This window comes from Scomber japonicus, chromosome 11 (assembly GCF_027409825.1).
Source record: "Scomber japonicus isolate fScoJap1 chromosome 11, fScoJap1.pri, whole genome shotgun sequence".
Classification (NCBI taxonomy): domain Eukaryota; kingdom Metazoa; phylum Chordata; class Actinopteri; order Scombriformes; family Scombridae; genus Scomber; species Scomber japonicus.
The window spans coordinates 17,000,506-17,023,555 of record NC_070588.1 but is presented as its reverse complement, the minus strand read 5'-3'; the positions used below and the strand labels follow the sequence as shown (position 1 = coordinate 17,023,555).

General features: G+C 39.0%; 1 protein-coding gene across 1 annotated transcript; it reads left to right on the top strand.

Annotated features, from left to right (window-relative positions):
- The first annotated feature begins 1,373 nt into the window (after window positions 1–1,373).
- On the top strand, window positions 1,374–22,226 carry slc4a10b (solute carrier family 4 member 10b). The gene is made up of 25 exons (XM_053329170.1): window positions 1,374–1,421; window positions 2,498–2,539; window positions 8,793–8,874; window positions 10,934–11,083; window positions 11,228–11,366; window positions 11,870–12,030; window positions 12,282–12,467; window positions 14,187–14,272; window positions 15,534–15,691; window positions 15,850–15,937; window positions 16,418–16,564; window positions 16,656–16,750; window positions 17,595–17,769; window positions 17,924–18,057; window positions 18,386–18,631; window positions 18,769–18,874; window positions 19,261–19,422; window positions 19,629–19,742; window positions 19,846–20,007; window positions 20,134–20,385; window positions 20,506–20,574; window positions 21,375–21,548; window positions 21,737–21,856; window positions 21,949–22,007; window positions 22,151–22,226. The coding sequence occupies exons 1-25, from the start codon at window positions 1,374–1,376 to the stop codon at window positions 22,224–22,226; spliced, it is 3,231 nt and encodes a 1,076-aa protein (XP_053185145.1).
- Window positions 22,227–23,050: the final 824 nt, after the last annotated feature.

The window sequence follows — 23,050 nt, the reverse complement described above, 5'->3', positions numbered from 1 at the left end:
TGAATGCAGGTCCTGTACTCAAACCGCTCTTCAGTATGTGGCCCGGAGCTCTTATGAGGTCAGTCCGCGGGCCAGCCGAGCCTGTGAGAAAACTGAAGCACACGGATGCTTTAAAAATGGCTACTTATTAATAAATTAATTGCTGTTTGGTTTTCTTCTGGATTCAGCTACACATGGATTGCGATTCACACCAGATGGCGATATTATTAAAGGAATCTTTGATGTTAACAGGACTCAAACTGCAGTGCCAAAAATATTCTCAGCAGCAATCCCCATACACAAATGAAAACTACAAATAGGCTGGTAAAAGCTTTCCCCAATGACAAACACAAGTTTAAACTACAATAATTTCAGGAAATCAACAAAGAACTCAAAGTCACAACTGAACCCCCCCCCCCCCCCCCCCCCCCCCTACACACACCTATAGGCTACACTGTACGTATCAGTACTGGTAGCATATAGGATGAAGTTTATCCTAATGTTCAATTACTTTAATACAAAGTGGAAGCTTTTAATTATAATTTGATACATCTTCAGAGAGAAATAGGGAAGCGTCTCTGGATGTGTTTGTGTGTTTATAGTCGTGCTCACAGGCATTTCAGCAGGGTGGAAATGTGCCAACGTTGTCAGGTGAATTTTTTAGCGCGCTTCCTTCATGCCCCTAAATACTACTACTCAGTGCTCTCAGTGCTCCACCACTAACCACACCAAAGCATCTACAAAACGTATATTAAAATTGTTTTTATTATGGGTATTATTCAGTTGTAGCAACCAATCCTTGACTGGGATTCACTGTTTTATGTTATGTTGTTATGCATCAAGAGAGACGGCATTGCCATTTAGTTCATTTGATGGTTTTGGAGGAGAAGAGCAGTTTCAGTGCCATTCAAGGCAAGACAAGTAAATATACTAGCTCAACTCCAACTTTCTTACCTGGTGCTGGGCGCCTTTTTATGGTGGGATTTCCATTTAGAACGAGTGAGATATGAAATGGGCAAAAGCAAGGTTGGATCTTTCTGCAAAATAGTGCTGGTGGATAAACATGCACCATGAATCCGAGTCTAATAAAAAAAAAACCCATACGCAGTAAAATAGTTATATAATCTGCAATGAGAGCATATATCTCACAAAACATTAAACATGTGATACCTGCGGTTTTCACTAATGCTTTGGTCTTAGAGGCTTAATTTGGGGGCTGGCACGTCCAAGTTATAACCAGCGCGCATGTTTTTATGAACGGGGAGGACGAACTGCTGACCGACCATGAATATAAACATGTGACCGCTGTGTGGTCGCTCAGTCACTGCTACACCTGACGGGACTACACACTCTGCTCCATCTCTCTGGTGCCAGTGAACCGCGGGGACAAGAGGATGGATCCGAAAGACCAAGGGGCTCAGATAGAGCCGCTGCTGCCAACGGTAAAGAGCTCTGATCCCTTTGGGACAAATATTTACTTATGTAGATGAATATTTCAGGACGCCTTTTTTTTTCGTCCAGACTGTCAAGCTCAATCAGTGTGTGCTATGTGGAGACTAATGGTGTAATTGCAACTGATGTGTTAAGTCGTCATCTTTCTGGGTTTTGAAATACAGTAGCAACCTGTGGGACTGAAAGCAGTTACAGGTGCAGAACATAGTGATAGAAAATGACTTTGTTTTTCTAACCAAGAGAATTGAAAGTATGCTACTTCACAATGTTGACCACTTTTAATCAGTTAGTTAGCCAACATGTTACTTAATATTTATACATGATGGGAGAGCTAGGCTACTTTAAAAAAAAACCCAACTGTATATATAAGTGATGTCCCATCAGTTTGTGCTAGGCCTATATCATTTTATATTGCAAATCCCCCTTGAGCCAGATGTGCTTTTAAAATAGTAAATTCAGACAGAGTTGACCTAGTGCTATCCTAGTATGTGAATACACGGTGGCATAGATTAAGCTTTACATAAAATGCAGGGAATGTGGCGCGAGGTGATGCTGCTCTGACACTAAAGCTGCACAAATGCATATTTAGGTGACCAACTCACACAGAAATATCCTCACAAAGCAACATGTATATTGGAGAAATGATAAAACACTATCCAGATAAAAGGAAATAAAGTCTCTGGGTTCTTCCATTCTGGTCTTTGCTGATGATTTTGAAGGAGATTTGTTGTCATTATCCATTTGCTGTTCATATCAAAACAGATTTTTCCATTAGGCTGAAGGCTTTAGACAGACAGGCTTTTGGCTAAGAGTTTCTTTGCTCTACTTTGAGAGCTGTGTGGCTTTGGTATATGAGGTCACATCCTGACCTTAGAAGTCAGCAAACATTTGAGAAGCTAAAAACAAAAAGCATTTTAGAGTTAATCTTTCATCTGATTTTGAGAAAAAATGTTCAAATATAAAAGTGTTTGATTATTCCTGTACTTGTTAAATTGTACTAAATACTGAAATAGACATAAACCTGCTCACCTTTTACAAACTAAAGTGGTGATTTATTGTCTTTCAGGCCCACCCTCCATTTGGCTCATCAGTTGGGAGTAGAAGTTTGGTGAGTTAGATTCCTTGATTATCACAACTTCACAACTTTCATTATGAGGATCAAAGTCAAAATAGAGAATCTGCCAGGTTTAATTTCTATATGAAAATATTTATTTTTGTTGCATTTTCTTGGGTCAAATTCTTTAGTTTAAATAGAGGTGAAACAGACTCACTAGTGGAGCCACAGGAACACACCTTGTTTGGAGTAACCAAGTTGATTTGATGCACTATGACCAGTTTATCTATTTAGGAAAGAGATGGCATAGTATGAATCAAGCTCTGTCTTTGATAAGTTGCTGCTGGGCTGCAGTGATGACGTCACCACTGTAATCTCATGAGCACCATGATGGCTGTGTCGATAGATGCTCGATTATAAATTACAGCTGTTTAACATGACAGAACGGCATCAGCGTCTGTCAGGGATGGTGTGAAGCAGGGTAAAGGAGCTGGAACAGAGTGTGTTGCACTCTGACTGACCTGATTACAGAGCAGGAGACACAGAGGGAGAGCTCATGCATTCTGAAAACTTGGAGGCTCCTTGGAGCTTCACCTATCTGGTAGGACGAGGCTTGATGCCTTTTATTGATGCAAAGGACATTGAAATTGTTTTGTGTTTTACAGAGAGCAAGATGCATAGAACTGAATTGAGGACATTCTGTAGATAGAGACCCTTCTCTCTAAGCATCCAAAATTAGTGTAAAAGCCTGATAAAGTGCATAAGTAAAAAAGAGCTTTACCCTGATGACCACTACTGATCCATCTTTTGGCTTGCGGATATTAAATCTGCCAAAATTAGGTCTCAAAGTGGTCAGACACAAAAAAAAATAAAAGAAATGTAGTACTAATATGTCCTCTTACAGGATGTTCTTGAAGTTTACAGAAGAAACATTTAAGGATTATAGTGCATTTTGTGCAATCTAAAAGCTGATGCAGTTAATAATATTGCTGCCACTGATGGTTCCAAAATTGTCACAGCCATCTGTAGGGATCAGATCCAAGTGTGTGCCACATCCTATCATATCACTTCAGCTGTGTGGTGTGACAGTCCTGTAATCTGATTTTGTGAGTAGCTGACTGTTACTTTCCCACAAAGTCTTCTTCTGGGCCTATTCTGCTTTATGTTACATTTTGAAACATCCTAGCATCCATTTGTCAAGTCAATCCCTTTCAACAGCTCACCCACAAAACAGCAGTTCTTTTTTCTTTTACAGAACTATCAAGGAGCTGCTTCAAGTAGACCTTCCAGATTGCTGCACTGATTTGGTGCACCTATTAATTTGTAGTTTAGGCATTGGACAGTAATAGCTTTTAGAAATGCCACCATTGAATATAACACAGTGTATATTTAGTATGAGCTAATGTGGGTTGGTGTTTTAGTATCACATACTGGCAGTTTAATCTGAGCAGGGAGTTGATCCATGCCCTGTGTATTTGTAGACAGATTATCAACATCAGCCCTGTGGCCTAGCCAGCCCATGTGGCACTGCAGCTGTGAACAGCAGTACCCTTCATTATCATAATGCCTTGATGGCCAACTGATGGTCAATATCGCTCAGGGAAAAGCTGATATCAAGCAAGCTTTCAGGATAAAACAACCTAATAAATGCTTGACTCAGTTTGGCTGCGTTTAGGAACAGCCAGTATTTGTGAATTGGTAAAGCAGATGTGTGTTGCTGTCTCTAATCAACACAGAAGGGTTCCCAGCTCAGAAAATCATGATTATTGGCAGTGGTCATTAGTCACATACACTAAAAAGTCAAAAGTATTCACTCACCCATCCAAATAAGTTAAATCAAGTGTTCCAATCACTTCCATGGCCACAGGTGTATAAAATCAAGCACCAAGGCATGCAGACTGTTTCTACAAACATTTGTGAAAGAATGGGTCGCTCTCAGGAGTTCAGTGAATTCCAGCGTGGTACAGTGATAGGATGCCACCTGTGCAACAAGTCCAGTCGTGAAATTTCCTTGCTCCTAAATATTCCACAGTCAACTATCAGTGGTATTATAACAAAGTCGAAGCTATTGGGAACGACAACAACTCAGCCACTAAGTGGTAGGCCACATTAAATGACGGAGCAGGGTCAGCGGATGCTGAGGTGCATAGTGCGCAGAGGTCGCCAACTTTCTGCAGAGTCGATTGCTACAGACCTCCAAACTTCATGTGGCCTTCAAATTAGCTCAAGAACAGGAACATGGAATAGGTTTCCATGGCCGAGCAGCTGCATCCAAGCCATACATCACCAAGTGCAATGCAAAGCATCAGATGCAGTGGTGTAAAGCACGCCGCCACTGGACTCTAGAGCAGTGGAAAAGTGTTCTCTGGAGTGAGGAATCGCGCTTCACTGTCTGGTGATCTGATGGATGAGTCTGGGTTTGGCGGTTGCCAGGAGAACGGTACTTGTCTGACTGCATTGTGCCAAATGTAAAGTTTGGTGGACGAGGGATTATGGTGTGGGGATGTTTTTCAGGAGCTGGGCTTGGCCCCTTAGTTCCAGTGAAAGGAACTCTGAATGCTTCAGCATACCAAGAGATTTTGGACAATTCCATGCTCCCAACTTTGTGGGAACAGTTTGGGGATGGCCCCTTCCTGTTCCAACATGACTGTGCACCAGTGCACAAAGCAAGGTCCATAAAGACATGAATGAGAGAGTCTGGTGTGGATGAACTTGACTGACCTGCACAGAGTCCTGACCTCAATCCGATCGAACACCTTTAGGATGAATTAGAGCAGAGACTGAGAGCCAGTTCCCATAAACACACTCCTAAACCTTATAGAAAGCCTTCCCAGAAGAGTTGAAGCTGTTATAGCTGCAAAGGGTTGACCGACGTCATATTAATCCCTATGGATTAAGAATGGGATGTCACTTAAATTCATATGCGAGTCAAGGCAGGTGAGCCTATACTTTTGGCAATATAGTGTATTTCACAGTTTGTTCAACAGACATTGTAGTGCATCTCTGAATGAGGGCTTACAATCAAATGGTGGTGTTTCTTGAATTTAAACAAAGTGTATGTCGATGTTTCTGTTTATAAATGTATCAGTGAATTGCCACATATTGAAAAATGATATTTAAAAGGATGCATTTTGTTTTTAACCATGCTACTGAGCACCTTGCTCTGTTGGTCATCCCATAGCATTCAGTCTGCTAGTCCAACACTTTGGCATATATGTATTACAAGAGTTGGATACCTGACTGGAAATAGTATGCAGTCCAATAAGAATTGCTCAGCTGGTGCATATGCCACAAAAGTTTTTAGCTTCCAGGTTTGCTTTCATGTTGTGTGGAGCCCCTGAATATGTATCTCACTTGCTGGCCCTACCTGCAGGTTCCCACTTGACCCATATACTTTAATGGCTGAGTGAGAGAGCAGCTCTTAAAAAATCCAGTCAAATGGACTACTGGATTTCCTTGACAATTTGTACAGGAATTCATGAGTCATAGAGGACTGCCATTAGCTATATTAGAATGCAAACTCTACGCATGCCAACATACTAATGTTAGCATGCTAATATGCTGCTTTTTGATGTCAGCATGTTACAAACTCCATACAGCAGTATTAATGGAATGCAAATACTACCATTAACACTAAAATGAGCTGTGTATGATATAGCCTGACTATAGCTGAGACTGATGAGTTCAACCAAATATGACAGTCTGAGAGTAGTCGAAAATGGTCACTGTACATAAATCCTTTTGACACCACCACAAACATAACGACTAGCTCTTATATAAAGTGTTTCATATACCAAGCTAGAGCCAGGCATTTTTGTAGATCTAGTGAGGATCAAAACAGCTAAAAAAGGGATCCATGAATAAACGGCTCAATAAAGGCTGGCAATACCGTGATATCATGATACCAGGATGCTGTGGTGGTTTCTACTCACTACTCTGTACACGTGGAGCTGATGACTGTAGGGTGCCGACCCTTCTAAATGCTGCCTCATCAGTGCCAGTCACTTGTCGATGTGTACCAGCTGTAAACATCAAGCTGGGACATGCACTTTCTCCCCAAATGCAATTCAATGCACTGTTGTGAGTTAGGAGGTACAGCATTTTAGTTTTTTTGTGTATGCAAGTACACAAGAAAAAGACAATAAACTTCAATTTAATCTTAATTAACCTTAACCATTCATAATGAACTGAAACAAAATAATTAGTCAATGGGTAAAAAATGTTCATAAGTTAGTATCATGCAGTCTATTTGCTTCATTATTAAAACATGATGAGACCAGTCCAAGTTCATGTTGTTTGAAAAAGCAAGGTAGTGTACACCAGGAAGCTGTAACATTCAAGTTGGCTAGACTATCCATACATCTACTTATAAGTACAAAACAAACAATCAACCATCAACCATAGAAGTTAGCCCATGCTACACATTACAAACAAAATGGAAATTCTCACAAGAACATCCACAACGGTTTGCATTAGATTACTTTTATAAAAGCTGCAAGGCTAGTAGCTGAAACCCTCTCAAACAAGTAAATGCACAACAATTTTACGTGTGCAAAGTATTACCACATTTCTCATAGTATACAAAACTCATGCCTTAGGAGTTTTTCAAATGAAGAGCATTTCGAAGGGCAGAAAAATCTGCCCTTCGAAATAAAAGCACACATCGATGTCAAAAAATTAATGAATGAGAAAATTATTTTAATTATTTCCTCACATACAACCAGAATTTGATCAGAGGTACATATTGCAACGTAACTGTGATTTCAATGGATCATTTATAAATAGCTTAGATTTTTTCCTAAAGTCTTCACAGGCACAAATTTCACTACTAGAAAGCTAAGTGGGCCATTGGTTTTCCTCAGTTGTGTTGATTATCGTCACCTCACTTCACAGCAGCTTCTGTCCCCACTCTTGGCTGTCTGGTGTTGTCTGGTGTCTCATTCACTGTTTGAAGATACACTCTTTGAATGTTTGTGTTGAGTCAAGTGTTGATGTTCAGACTCAGAAAACATCTGTGTAATGTTGCAAAACTGCAATATAATGACGGACAAATCGTTTTTAAAATATAGGTAAAAGCAGGTGAGTTGAGTTTTTATCCTAGAATGTTACATGCCAGATAATGCTCTTTGTGAGTAATTCTAATTTCCTCTTCCCACCTCGTCCCTCTTATCTTCTTTCTCGAGTGTTACATAAGCAGGCCAGCATTAACATCACAGACTGTTGGTGTTCTCAGTGATCTGACTCTAATCAACTAGATTTAAGTGCACTGAGCTACCACATGCTATGACAATGACTGCCTGTCCTGCTGAATTTCACGAGTCAAGCTGTCAAAAAAAAAAAAAAAGTCACTGGAAGTGGTTATCTGCCTATTAACCTCTGTCACATGTTGAAAGGATGTGGAGGACTTATGAGGGTGGTATCAGCTTGGTGGTGCCATAGAACAGTAAGCTCAAACAGCCTCAATGACATTTTCAGCGGTCATTCAGTATTCTCTCTTGTAATCTGACAAAAGCTCTGCACTGAGGATTATGTTCTTTTTGCAATGCTTGCTGTCTGTCACTTCAGTGTTTGAATATTTGTAATCTATTAAAATAAGATGGAAAATGTGGTTTGGATAATCTCTATGCAGCACCCTGCTAATGTGCATGTTGCAATGAAAAGTTAACAGAATATTATGGCAATCATAATGAAACAGTGTCATTTCATTTGCATTATAGCCTGACAAATTGTTTTGTCTCTCTCCACCAATTAAGGACAAGTGTGGGTGTTAGTAAAATGTGGACAAATCAAAATTAATTGAAGAAAACAAAAAACTGCTTGTTATGGAGAATGCCAATTTATTTCATTTAACTTTTAAAAAATGAAGCCAAGCATTAATTTACCTTTTGAGCTTGGTTCCTATTAGCAAAGCGTTGCAGTTGTCTGTGAAGAAAGTGTCTTGAACAGAAGGAAAACTTTCATTGTTGGAAGGTAATTTAATGTTCCCAAAAGCTTTCTTTTGGGGGGTAGGATGTAACTCTTTCCTCTTCTAGATGGCATGTGCAATTAGTTTCTGTGGCAACTGTGCTATTCAGTTGGATAATGTGTTTGTTCATAATGTCCTCGACTGCTAGGGAACACCAAGTCAACAAACATTTTAATTCATGCAAAGTTCAGAGTACTACAGAAGTATACTGGAAGATATGTTATTCAAATTCCAATTTAATATGTGATGTCGGTAAGATATTATATAACTGAGCTCCTCAGTAATGTTTATAATTTTATAAGACTGAATATGTGCAACTGTTTGTATCTATGTGTTCAACAGAGGAATGATGATGAGGCTGTGGTGGACAGAGGAGGAACACGGTGCCAACAGAGAGCTGACTTGGAGGATGAAGATCTTGAAGGTACCTGGACGGACATGCGATGCATCTGGAATACAAAAAGCCTCAAGAAGCAAAAGACTGCAGCTGAGTCCGCCCACCCTGCCCTCAACACTGCTGCTTTTCTCTTGACAGATATTTCATAGTTAAAAGATAAGAGCAGAGTGGGAGGTAGAAGCTGTGGGTGAGCTGAGTTTAGATTGGCAATTTCATAATCACTGAAAATGTGGTAAAGCACAACAAAGATACAATCAATATGAGACACTTTGGTCAGCTAAATGCCAGAAGCTTTCCTCTTCTGTGAAAATAACAAAACACAGAATTCAGTGAATTTAAAAGGCTTCATCTTTTTAGTTTAGTAAGTAGTCATAGGCTGTAATAAAAAAACAAGCCTTTTGTGTCACTTATAGCTTCATGGAAATCGCAAGCCACTATAGTATGTTCAGTTATGGCACATGGCCATAATGCAGGTAGCCTATATCTACAGAGTGGAATGCAAGCGCAGGTAGGTTACTGTGAATATAATGCTTGGTTGTTGTGTGTGTGTGTGCTAATCATGTTTCACCAGTGAGTTTGGAAACAGGATTATCCTCAGGATATTAGGACTACACTTTAACTGAAAACATATTTGACATGTAAAAGCTTTCAAGGGCTCTACACAGTGGTTGTCAGGTTCATCGTTGGGCTCCTCTTTGTGATTTCTTTCCATCTTGATGCTACAGAATACATTGGGATGCTCTTGGGACATCAGCACAAAAGATCATTCTGTGTATAACATTCATATTGAATTTAATGAACATTTAAAAAAAAAAAAAGTTCAGAAGGTGTCAATAATGAACAGAGCAGAAAAACAGGCTATTTCCTGTTATAAAAGTTATAATTGTTGAAAAATAAGTGTCCTTATATCTGCTTAATTATAACATATTAAATGCTTGTATACTACTCATAAATGCCAAATAGGGGCACTTAAACTAAGTGTTATCATTAATTACCAATCCAATCATTATGACTCATTATGTATAACACTCTCTGTACTGTATTGTCTGAGTCTTCATGCCATACTGTAGAGAGATAAGTGGGCTGACTTACGAGTGCAAATACGCTCTGCTCATACCTGCACAAAAACAAACATAGACACATAGTTTTAAAGACACTTAAACATGACTAGAAACATGTGTTAACAACACAAATTTGCACAACCGTGGGCCGTAAGTAGCTACGTAATTTGCAATAATAACAGTATGCAAACATGAACTCCCTCAATATTTGATAAGTGCTACATAACATAACTACATTTGACACATCAAGTGACTAAGCTGTGAATTTACTCTTTCTTTGTCAAAGCAGCTATAAGTATGCTTGAAAACATGAAACTATTTATAACTACTGTAGTATATTATACAGTATACACTATACTTTCATTCTAGGTATTTAAATGTTTATCAGATATGCTGCATTTATACTTTCATTAATAATTCAAGTAATTTGCCACTGCTGACACTACATTTTTTTAACATTCACAACTGATGACAGATTACATAATACTCATACAATGGACCCTAAAGATAACATAGACATGAGGGCTTTTCCATCAAGATGGCACAGTGGATTATTGTGCCTGGTTGTACATGTGTACATGCATGTGGATTTTCATTTTTGAGCCTTTTACCCTCAAGAGGTATCTTATCCCACTTGAGTTTTCCCAGAACCAAAACTCACTTCTAGAAACCACTTCACAAACCTATAATGGCACAGTGATTTAGATAATGGTTCATTGTACAGCCAGAACAGGTGGTATTTATGCTGAATGTTGCATCATATATAGCAGCAGAATTATATTATTACATATTGACTATTTGAGCAATGCACATTACAGTAAACATGCTCTGGATATAGCAGAAATTCATGGGGAAATATATAAAGCTTAATGGAGTAACACAAAGAAGTAGTGCTTAACCATGATCTGTGAAATCATTGTGATTATCTGTAAAGCTTCTGAAAGTAAACACACACACACACACACACACACACACACACACTGCTGATGATCCTCCTCTAACCTCTGTGTGCAATATATTTCCAGGTCACAGGACTCTCTACATTGGGGTCCATGTCCCTTTGGGCAGTACGAGACATCGCAGCCATCGCAGGCATTCACGTCACCATACAATCAAACACAAGCGGAGGGGCAGAGATCGGTCCTTCATGGAGGATAGAGAATCTCCTGTTTATGGTACTGGCCACAATCCTCTTACTTGCTTATATTTTAGTGTGCAAACACAATAGTTGTACCTTTTTTCCACTGTGTCTTACTAACTTAAGACTTGATATGACCATTTCAGTTTAGATCACTCATTATAATTCTTTGTGTACCCAGACACTCCCTCCCAGAGAGTGCAGTTCCTGCTGGGGACAGAGGATGATGACGAGGAGCATATTCCTCATGACCTCTTCACAGAGATGGATGAAATCTGTGTGAGGGAGGGAGAGGATTCTGAGTGGAGGGAAAGCGCCAGGTATTGCAGACCATCATGTTATTAACATGGCAAATACACACAGTAACTAAATACATGTCATTACTGAGAGCTCTGATTGAATGAACCGGTCATACTGGTCATCCCACTTATACTGATGAGAGATGTAGCTATGTGTTACTGCTTCTACATTAAGTAATTGCAATTCAATGTTGTAATGGCCGTGGCATTAATTTATTACTTTCTTTCTATGGTAATTGTTAGTATAGTATTATGACTTTACAAAATGACGGTGTGATGTTACCACGGTAAATCAGACAGTATTTATAGTGATATCCTGATAAGATGCAATAAGGAAGAAAAGAAAAGTAAAATAAAAAAATAAAAAAAGAGTAAAACTGAAAGAGAAAAAAAGAGATACGAGAGCTATATGAGGGAAGAGAGCAACTAAGATAAATGAGCCTTGGAAATGCAGCTAGAGTGGATGGCAGGCCAGTTTGCCATCTGCTGGCCTCTCCTGACTCCAACTCTCACTCCTGTTACAGGTGGCTGAAGTTTGAGGAGGATGTTGAGGACGGAGGAGAGCGATGGAGTAAACCCTATGTAGCCACTCTATCTCTACATAGCCTGTTTGAGCTGCGCAGCTGTATTATCAACGGCAGTGTGCTGCTTGACATGAGGGCTAATACCATTGAAGAGATTGCAGGTAACTCTTGTGCTGGTGCCAAGTCCAACAGTTGTTTAGTCTACTAAAGGCCCCTGAACTCAGAAAAGGATGTCTTAGTTACCATTAACACATTTGGAAAGTTCCTTATTTGATAAGTTGACTCTCATTTTACCTTTGTGGGAAGCTTATCACAAACTTATCACTCTTGCACTAAATTTAAGCCACACAGGACAAACGCTTCAGCTAGAACCCTGAAACATTAATGCACAGCTCATCTGCATCTTGTGTAGGAATGGTGCTGGACCACCAGGAGTTGTATGCGCCATTGGGAGATGTGCTCAGAAAGAAAGTACGTGAAACACTGCTGAAGAAGCATCATCACCAGACGCAGAAGAAGCTGGCTAAACGCCTGCCAATTGTACGGTCCATTGCTGACATGGGTCGACGGGCATCTGAAAACCACCTGGACAAGAATGGTGAGGAAACCAGAGGGCTGTGATAATGTAGTCTTTCATAATGGTTTCTTAACATGGGAGTTGAAAGATACATCTGATGGGTCATGAGATCAGGATAGCAAAGCGGAAAAACATATTTCTAGTTTTAACCTCTTAACGCACGCTGTTCCGTCTATGGGACGGGACGGATGTTAGGAGGTAGCAACACGTTCTTCTGAATGTGTTACACACCAACCCTTAAACATATATACTCATGCCGTACATTGTTGGAAAGCTTAGATTGCCCTGATTCATTCAAGACCACTCACGAATTATATGGTTGCTCACAGCCGTAATAGTATTAGCGATTAGCTCGGCTAGCCACTTAGCTAAGTGAGAAAAGCTATAATGCTACATACCTTCAAAGTCTTCCCTTTATCCACAACGATCATCTTATGACTCAGGACTTTCTGTACAGCTCGCCAAGTATCCATTCTGCTGAAATATGAAATCCGTTTCCATAAAACCGAAATACTTTCCTCAATATGTCCATGTATTTAGTCCAACACGTAACGTAATAACACAAATAACAAACCATATGCGGTCCGTTTACGTCATTTCCTGACCTGCGCGTCCATCTCAGAGTACACGTGACTAGATATTTACGACCGTGAGCCTCTCCTGCTTCTGACGACACCACACACAAGCCAATCGGTGTTTAGGATTAGGCAATACATGTCTCCAAATCCAATGAGGACATGTGACCGACGACAATGACGACATTACTTTGATTGACAGCTGTTCCAGCCTATGGAAATATTCGGTGACACTAAACTAGGCTGTCCATAAACAAACTCCAAGCGTAACCGGCGTGCGCCCGGTGCGTAAAAGAGTTGAACCATATATCATTACGCACTCTGCATTTTGGTCATCACGGTTGGTTCTTCTTGGACTTGACATATGACTTATAGCAAAATAAACAGATAGATAGATAGATAGATAGATAGATAGATATGGCCAAACAAAAAAAATATGATTATATAATAATATAATATATAATAATAATAATATGGTGTCAGCTTTCATTAGAGACCAATATTTTGATTGTAGGCAAAGGGGTTGTGAAGTTATAGGTGTTTGATTGTGGTTATACAGCTTTGGTAACCAAGTGTCCATTTGGAGTCTCCAAAAAGGACCTGAGGAAAACGCATGGACATACCTGTTGAAAAATAACTCTGAAAAATTAATCTTTTGGTCTTTTGACTCCAAATTTGGACTGCATGAAACCAAGACCTGTGGCTGTGGCCTCATTGTGTCTATATCCCGCGGAGAGGTCCCTGAATGTCTGTACACATGTCATTGTAAAGGCAAACCTATGGGCAAGGAAACAACCCCATCATTGTAACCTCTGCCACTCTTTGTCAGTAAGTCACAGAATCACAACAGGATTTGACCTATTAAGGTCTGTTTACTGGTTTAGATAAATGTGTCGCTGTGCAGGGAGCTGCACAATATTTGATGTTAGTTGGGCCTGAAAACTACAAGTTTCAAAAGAAAAAAGTTACAGTTAACTGACAGGGATGGGCTTATCAGACCTAGCTCTGTAGCCCACTTCTCATCTCTGCTAGCAGCTCTGACAGTCGATCTGCTTCTGGTCAGCCAAGTAAGCATTTGATGGTGTTATCAGCTGTGGAAATTAAACTAACTTTTGTTCCAAGATCTTTGTAACTAATTTCTCACTTCATTGTCTGGATTGTCCAGGTCAGATGTCATCATCCCAGCCTCAGTTAGCTGGTCATGATGGGAAAGGAGACAGCCACAGAGACAGTGCTGTGGAGCTTAGTAAGGTAAGTGTAGTTGCACTGCAATGCATACTGTGTTTCTCAAGATATAGGCTTAATGTCAGAATACATTGTGATTACCATGATGTCTCTGAACAATGGGACTGATCACATTTTGATCAGAGTGAGAATTACAGTGTGGATCTGTCGGGATACAGCAAACTTTTATTAGTATGTTATATTTAATGAATATGAGCAGATTTGTGTTTTTTCAACTATGAACAGGAGGTCCTTGTTGGTATTTACAATGGAAAGGTAATCTAGTAAGGGATTAGGATTATAACCATGTTAAGTATGATAAAAGTCATTAACCCTAGATGATAACCCTGTGACAAATGCACACAGCAAAGACAACGATAAAATTGTTAAAGCCTTTTGCGTAATGTATATGGTTTTGACTTTACATGTGCTTTGTCCTGTTCACTGAGACAATTACAAAATGTGCTTTGCTTACATTGAATGTGGTTTTGGAACTGCTGAACTGAATGTACCAAATCATTAACAGTAGCTTTTTTACTTAAATATAGAACTTCTCTTACAAGTTATACACTTCAGGGCAATGATCCTACTAGAATTGTACCTCTGCAGCAGCTGCAGAATATTATCTACTCGATGCACAAAGCATAATAATCAATATTACTTGAAAGAGTTTAGGAATCAGCAGGATTTATGTAAGTCATGACCCATCAGTGTATCAAAAATCTTTTGGATAGTTCTGAACAGCCACTTTGGAGCTAGTCAAAACTAGGCAACCTCACATAATTATCACTGAAGAATCAACACCTTTAATATTCCAAAATTGGTTGCACAATATTTTTTCCAATACACCAAAGACTAGAAAGCAGATCTAAGTTTCTTATTTAGGGTCGGCTTTTATATACTTCTAGGCATTATAAATGTATACAACAATAGATAACTCCGTCCTTATGAAGTATTATGTAACGAATCATGCTAACATCTACATTTGAATAATCTTGTATTATATTATTGTAGCACATCTGTGTTACATCTGTTGAGATATAAAGCCTTGATAGATGGACTATATTTAGACCAGAATCCAGTCAAACCATTTTATTGGGGGCTTAATGTGAGGATAAATTATAAAAAATTATAAATGATTTGTAGAATGCACTTTTCAACATCAATTATTATTATTTTTCTTGTCAAAGCATGCTCTCAGTCAAAGCCGCTTAGATGATAAGCTAGCCAGAAAGGGTGTCAAGACCTTTTATATGATACTGTAAAGACCTCTTTTTGCCCTTTTCAGGCAGACCTGCATTTCATGAAGAAGATCCCGATAGGAGCAGAGACGTGTAATGTCTTAGTGGGAGAGGTGGAACTTCTGGACAAGCCAGTGGTGGCGTTTGTCCGCCTTTCACCGGCAGTCCTGCTCAGTGGGATGGCTGAGGTCCCCATCGCCACAAGGTCATAATAGGTTGATTCAACTACACCCACTCAATCCCTTCTATAAATAAACCTTCTGAGCCCAATCTGACCTTTTCAGTAAATGTGCAGCTGTGTTGGTTGTGATTTAGGTTTGATTTGGCAATGCATTAAAATCTTTTATCTGTTTTTGCCTTTAGGTTTCTGTTTATTCTCTTGGGGCCCATGGGTAGAGCGCCTCAGTATCATGAGATTGGAAGGTCTATGGCCACACTTATGACAGATGAGGTAAGGATTAGTTTATAGATTTTATTAATTCCTTAATGTTTGGGGAAAAGAGGCTGGAATAGTTTGAATGTCAACCAGATGCCGTATTTAGATTTTCTGCAAGCAGTTTGCATAAATTCACAGTCCAGCAGAACTTAACAAATTCCTAAAGTGATGGAACATTTCTCAGCATGAAACACAGCTCAGAGCTTTTATGACAAGCTTTTGGCGATTAGTCAGCCCTCCTGTCCTCCTTTTTGTCCAGGATTTAGGCTGCCATCCATCATCATAGAGGAAAAGATGGGCTTTGACAAAGTCCAAACTCACTGTTAGAAATTCTTTGGAATGAGTAGATTTGATGAAACTGGATAGTTTACAGGGGAGAACAGTGAGCCAGTGGGTTTTGTTTCATAGTGTATATGTTTTAATATCCTAGATTTGGTTCTGTCTGTGCTTTTTTTCCAGTTATAAATCTTCTGTACTGTACTTTTCAACTTCCAGGTTTTCCATGATGTTGCTTATAAAGCTAAAGACCGTAATGATCTGATCGCTGGGATTGATGAATTCCTCGATCAAGTGACAGTCCTGCCTCCAGGAGAATGGGACCCATCCATACGGATAGAGCCACCAAAAAATGTACCTTCTCAGGTGAGTTAGGCTGTTAGTTGCCTGCTTTTCTCCTTCTTTGGATTTCAGACATGAAAAATAAGATAGCTTCTGTGCATTGTTTGTTAAACAGGAGAAGAGAAAGAAAAGTAACAACGCATTAGCAGAAGGTGATGAGGAAGAAGAACCTGGTGGTCATGGGGGTCCAGAACTGCAGCGCACTGGAAGGTGAGTGAGTCACAGATGTCATGTGGTGTCACAAGTAGACCTGTCTACAAAAATATATTTTTAAAAAGTCTTTAGGGTGCCCCATATGTAGCTCTTGAGCTTCCAGTGCAGAGACCAGAAAATTCTCACCATATAATTTAAAGTTGCCAGATTTACACAATGCAATGCATTCATTTTGTTACATTTGCTGTTTATTTGTTGGACAGGGCTTTTTGAAGAAGTAAGTGGAACTTAAAGTACAGTTGTCGATAGATAAAGATATTTGTTGATCTGCTTCTGAGACCGCGTTATGAGTTAAATGACTGACATTTGTGTTTTTGGTGCTCAGATGTGTTTTGTAGTTGTTCATAATAATTGGTCTTATGTCTCTACCAGAAAATATTGTCTGGCTGGCTCCTGCTCAGAACACTCATTTTTCAACAGTCTTTATTTATTAAAGGTTTTCTAAAATTTGCAGATAAAAACAATAAAGCCATTGTACTCCAAAACACCACTTTTCTACAATATGTTAATTGTAATGCTGACTATCTATTTCTAGGTAAAGTTGGTGTGTAGTTTGCAGTCAAAGTGGTTTCCATAGAAACAATACAGCTTTGGGATTTCTATTTGTAGCTAGACTTTTATATCACAGGGACATAGCACAGTAAGCTTTAAACCATACTCAAGAGTTGAACATTGGGAAGAAAGCAGTAGAAGGAACACACAATCTTATACACCTTTCAAAAATAGGTTTGTCAAACTGAAATCTATTCATTTTAACTAAATTTATATTGTAGATTATCTTTTCTGTTTTAAAATGAGAATTTGACTTGTGTATAACTGACAGTTATCTTTGTATTTTTAGGTGGTTTGGTGGTCTCTTTCTAGACATCAAGCGCAAAGCACCTCACTACCTGTCCGACTACTATGACGCTTTTAGTTTGCAGTGTGTGGCCTCTTTCCTATTCCTCTACTGTGCCTGCATGTCCCCAGTCATCACCTTTGGAGGACTTCTGGGCGAGGCAACAGAAGGACGCATAGTAAAACACCTGCTATTTGTTATAGATGTTCAAAACATACTGCCAAGATTAACTGTGCATTGCAGTAGAATTTCAGTGTATTAAACCAGCAATTCTGTTTTGCTCCAGGCAATGTTCTGTCAATCATTTCCTGCTCCTCTTTTCCATCTTCCAGAGTGCAATTGAGTCACTGTTTGGAGCCTCACTGACCGGAATAGCCTACTCCTTGTTTGCTGGGCAGCCTCTTACCATTCTGGGCAGCACAGGGCCAGTGCTGGTCTTTGAAAAGATATTGTTCAAATTCTGCAAGTATGTTTTAATTTAATCTCACTGCTCACTTAAATAGTCAATCACTTGAAATACATGTCATCTATACATTGCATAATTTAGTGATTTGTCTGATATTTTATTGGATTGCTCTAGGTTAAATTCTGTATATGAATATACAGAATATGAATATGATATGAATGTACCATCTCTCAAACATCTTGACTCCTACAGACCATTAAATCACCTGATAATATAGACAAATGGATTGCATTTCATTCTGATAATCTTCCTCCAAATCACTGTATTACTAACAGTAAATATTCCATGTATGATGTGGTTTTATCTTTTTCCCCCTGTCTCCACACAGAGAGTATGGCTTGTCCTATCTGTCACTGAGAGCCTGTATCGGTCTGTGGACAGCTTTCCTATGTATAGTGCTGGTGGCCACAGATGCTAGCTCCCTTGTTTGTTACATCACACGTTTCACAGAGGAAGCCTTTGCCTCGCTCATCTGCATCATCTTCATCTACGAGGCCTTGGAGAAACTTATCCACTTAGGAGACCACTATCCCTTTAACAAGAACAACAACCTGGAGAAACTCTCCTTGTACTCGTATGTGGACATTAATTCCCACAAAATATATTGTTTAAAATAATGAAAAAAAGACTAAATCTGTTTCTTGGAGGTACTGTAAATCCCTGACAGATGAGGGATTATTCAGTCACCCAGATGTTCATGTGCTTCCGCAGATGTTCATGCGTTGAACCTTCTGACCCGACCAATGGCACCCTAAAGTATTGGGAGACCAACAACATCACTGCTTCGGAAATCTACTGGGAAGCCCTGGAGGTCAAGGTACTGCTACTAAAAGTATCAAAAAAGAAGAAAAAAAAGAAACAAAAGCAAAATCGGAATCTGTCATTCATAGAGATTTTAAATGCACACATCAGCAGGAATTGTTGAGTTACACAAAGTACATTGTGTAACATAGGTTAGGTACATAGGTTGTCCAATTTTAAGTGGCATGCTCTCCCAGATGGGGAACAGAGACAGCAGAGATTAAGGCCATGTGGGCTGGATTATATTGGATTACTCATAGCAAATCGCTATAAAAGCACATTTTTGTACTCTTTTTTGTGCCGGATGGTCATACACCCGGTTTTTGTAGTCTGTTGATGCGGATGTACTGCTAATCATATGATAAACATGAATGACTCTGTCCTCTATCTATATCTTTGCAGGACTGTATTGAAAAGCAAGGGGAGTTTGTGGGCAGCGCCTGCAGCCCTCATGGACCATACGTTCCCGATGTTCTCTTCTGGTGTGTCATTCTCTTCTTTTGTACTGTGCTCCTGTCTGCCTTCCTCAAGGAGTTCAAGTTCAGCAATTATTTTCCCACAAAGGTATTGTGCAACATTCATTATCACAACAGTATGCATTATGATCTAAACTGAAGACAAAGCTACAACCTCTGTTTAACCAGGCTTTGGTTGTATAGGATGGTGCAGTGATACACTCTAGTGGTGTCATACCGCTACTGCATGATAAAAAAGGAGAACATTTCTGTTTACTACTAAATAAGATTGAAACACATTTGCCTCTTTATTAGGTGAGGTCCATCATCAGTGACTTTGCTGTTTTCTTCGCCATCTTCATCATGGTTTCGGTTGACTATGCCTTAGGGGTCCCCTCTCCAAAACTACAGGTTCCAAGTGTATTTAAGGTGAGACAAGACCACAAAATAAAATGTTCAACAGTTTTTCCAGTAACATAATCATTTTTCATGCACTAATTATGTCTAACCAGTGTTAATAATTTCTTATCAGCCAACCAGAGATGACAGAGGTTGGTTCGTTAACCCGCTGGGGCCCAACCCCTGGTGGACGGCAGTCATAACAGTGGTTCCAGCTCTGCTTTGCACCATCCTCATCTTCATGGACCAGCAGATTACAGCTGTTATCATTAACAGAAAGGAACACAAACTAAAGGTGCTTTTTTTTAAGCAGAGGACTGATGTAGCATCTTGGAGATGTGCTGAGTATTTGAACTCAGCATGCCTGAGTGCATGAAAATTATTTAACTGCAGCTTAATTTACTGGTGTTTTCCCTTTCAGAAAGGCTGTGGGTACCACCTGGATCTGTTCATGGTTGGAGTGATGCTTGGTGTGTGCTCTCTGATGGGTTTGCCATGGTTTGTAGCAGCTACTGTGCTCTCCATCACCCACGTCAACAGCCTGAAGCTCGAGTCAGAGTGCTCTGCTCCTGGGGAGCAGCCCAAGTTCCTCGGCATCAGAGAGCAACGGATTACTGGCCTCATGATCTTCACCCTCATGGGCTCCTCTGTCTTCATGACATCTGTACTTAGGGTAAGTGTCTGTCTTTTTGTCTATTTTGATTCTTGTGCATTAAGTCTGTTTAAATATAGCAGTTACTGACATACAGTATATAATGGTCTTACTGAGTAATGTTTTTTTTTTGTCCGTCAGTTAATTCCTATGCCTGTGTTGTACGGTGTATTCCTTTATATGGGAGCATCTTCTCTCAGAGGCATACAGGTAAGCTGTCTATATGTTATACAACTTTTTTTGCTCTCTATATGTAGAACCACAAAGATGCTATGCTTTCCTGATAAAACATTTGAGATGACTGACTCTGTAATTGTATGTAATGTTAGTAAAATAAATAATTTAGCTCATGTTGAAAGTTAATTGCAGATTTATCTGACAGATTTTTGTTAGACTTCATGGTCATGTCAGGCAGGAAAACAGTGGTCTGCACTTTTAAAATGAAAAATGCGATTATCACACACTTGAAGAGCTGTGCAGAAGCTGCATTATGAAATATGAAACTTTTTTCAGATTATCTGCTGAAATCAGACAGAGAGCTGATCAGTGGTTTTAAATTTCAATTCGTAAGACCGTTCTACCAGATTATCTGTGATTCTCACCAAGCCATGATAGGGGATCGCCTCCATATTGTCTGGCTGCCCAGATAAGGTGTTAATTGGCCTCTAGTGTGTTCCCACCATTCTCAGAACACCTGACTGTTATTTAATTGCCCTGTTTTCTTTTTGTTTTCTTCACTTTGAAGTACTTTCTATTTTTGGTAATGGAAGCATGTTTAAAAGTATGACATGTATTATTATTATCTTTATAAATAAAAGTCTCTTACTGCACATTCATTTCTCTCTCTCTCTCTCTCTCTCTCTCTCTCTCTCTCTCTCTCTCTCTCTCTCTCTCTCTCTCTCTCTCTCTCTCTCTCTCTCTCTCTCTTCTCTCTCTATACATACATATATATATATATAATTATCCAAAATACGATAATTGAAGCGCTGTGTATCCTTCATCCTCTGCAGTTCTTTGACCGTCTTACACTGTTCGGTATGCCAACCAAGCACCAGCCAGACTTCATCTACCTGCGACATGTACCTCTGAGGAAGGTGCACCTCTTCACCATCGTCCAACTCACTTGTTTGATTCTTCTCTGGGTTATCAAGACCTCCAAGGCTGCCATTGTCTTTCCCATGATGGTGTGTAAACAGTCCAATTATTCTATCTGCAGGACTTTGTAAACAAATGTGTCATACTCAAACAAAAAAAAATAGCACAATAAATCTGATTTGGGTCTCATTTCCACCTCCATACTCCACTACTCAGTACTGCAAATTTTTGCTGATTCCACTAATACCTGAATTCATATGTTTTTTCAATGCCACAGGTGTTGGCTTTGGTGTTTATCAGAAAGCTAATGGACTGCGTCTTCTCCAAGAGAGAGATGAGCTGGCTGGATGACCTTATGCCAGAGAGCAAGAAGAAGAAGCTTGAGGATCTTGAAGAGGTGCTGTACCTTTTCATCACAACATGCATGTCAATTTCAATGTATTTTATGATTTTTTTTAATGCATGTATTTAATCTTATTATTCCTTCAGGAGGAAGAGCAGAGTATACTGGCAGAAGATGACGGAGCAGTGCCATTAGAAGGGTTCAAGTAAGTTACATATAATTGCAACGTTTTAAGTAACTTTGTGTAAATGTTTCCTGTTGTTTCTAAATGTCATTTCATGTAAAGAATACATGAATTGTTGCAGAAAGATGAAATGGTAAATTGTTATATGCCTGCTCTTTCCACAGAGGACTACCCATCATAAATATCACAGATGAAATGTCAAAAGGTTCTTTTGGAAATACGTGGAATGCCAACGGCTAAGACACTTGAGAAAGAATTGAGACCTCAAGACATTATGGTAACACTTTTAGCTTCATTGAATATACTGTTACTCTCATAGTTTAGGTAGCTGATGTAATGGTTACTCATATGCTGGGTTTTAAATAAACACAGCAGTAAAAATAGTCATCTCAAGCACTACAAGCATTTTATTTGTCAAGCTAAAGGAGACACTGAAGGAAGAGAATAGTATTTTGTATATCATATACATTCAGTGTATTCAATAATAATATAATGTGAGGTGCACTATGTTATTAATAACTGGTATTAAAAAGACAAAGTGACAGTTAATTGGAGCACAACATAAATGTAAAAGAATTTAAAATTCACATGCTGCCTGCTTTATAAAAATGTCTTTAAAAAGTTTCTTGTTTCTGTGTGTGTCTTGTTTCTCAATAAAACAAGAAACACACAATCCAGGCGTTATACAAATAAAAAACAACAGCACACTAGTGTTTACTATATCGTATATTATAATCACCTCATCTGGAAAGGTTATTATTTTCCTCAGCTTTGCTAAAAATACCAGTTGTCACAATCAATATAATGTAAATTTAATAGAATGACTAAACAATGGTAAATCATATATTACCCCTACTGTCCTGTGTGCATTGTTTCTAAAATAAATGATGAAAAAATAAACCGACCTTTGCATTGATGTAGATTGATGTAGATTTTTGTATTTTAAGATTTAAAAGAATAGTTTGACATTTTGGGAAATATGCTTATTCCCTTTCTTAAATTGAAAGATCAGATACCAATCTTCTCATCTAAATCTGAGTAAAATAAAAGTGAACTATTTTTGA

Excerpts from the sequence above, each read along its gene's own strand:
- slc4a10b (XM_053329170.1), top strand. The coding sequence starts at position 1,374 with ATGGATCCGAAAGACCAAGGGGCTCAGATAGAGCCGCTGCTGCCAACG. Across the intron at positions 11,367-11,869 it reads GAGTGGAGGGAAAGCGCCAG|GTGGCTGAAGTTTGAGGAGG; the intron begins GTATTGCAGACC and ends CTCCTGTTACAG. Across the intron at positions 12,031-12,281 it reads TACCATTGAAGAGATTGCAG|GAATGGTGCTGGACCACCAG; the intron begins GTAACTCTTGTG and ends CATCTTGTGTAG.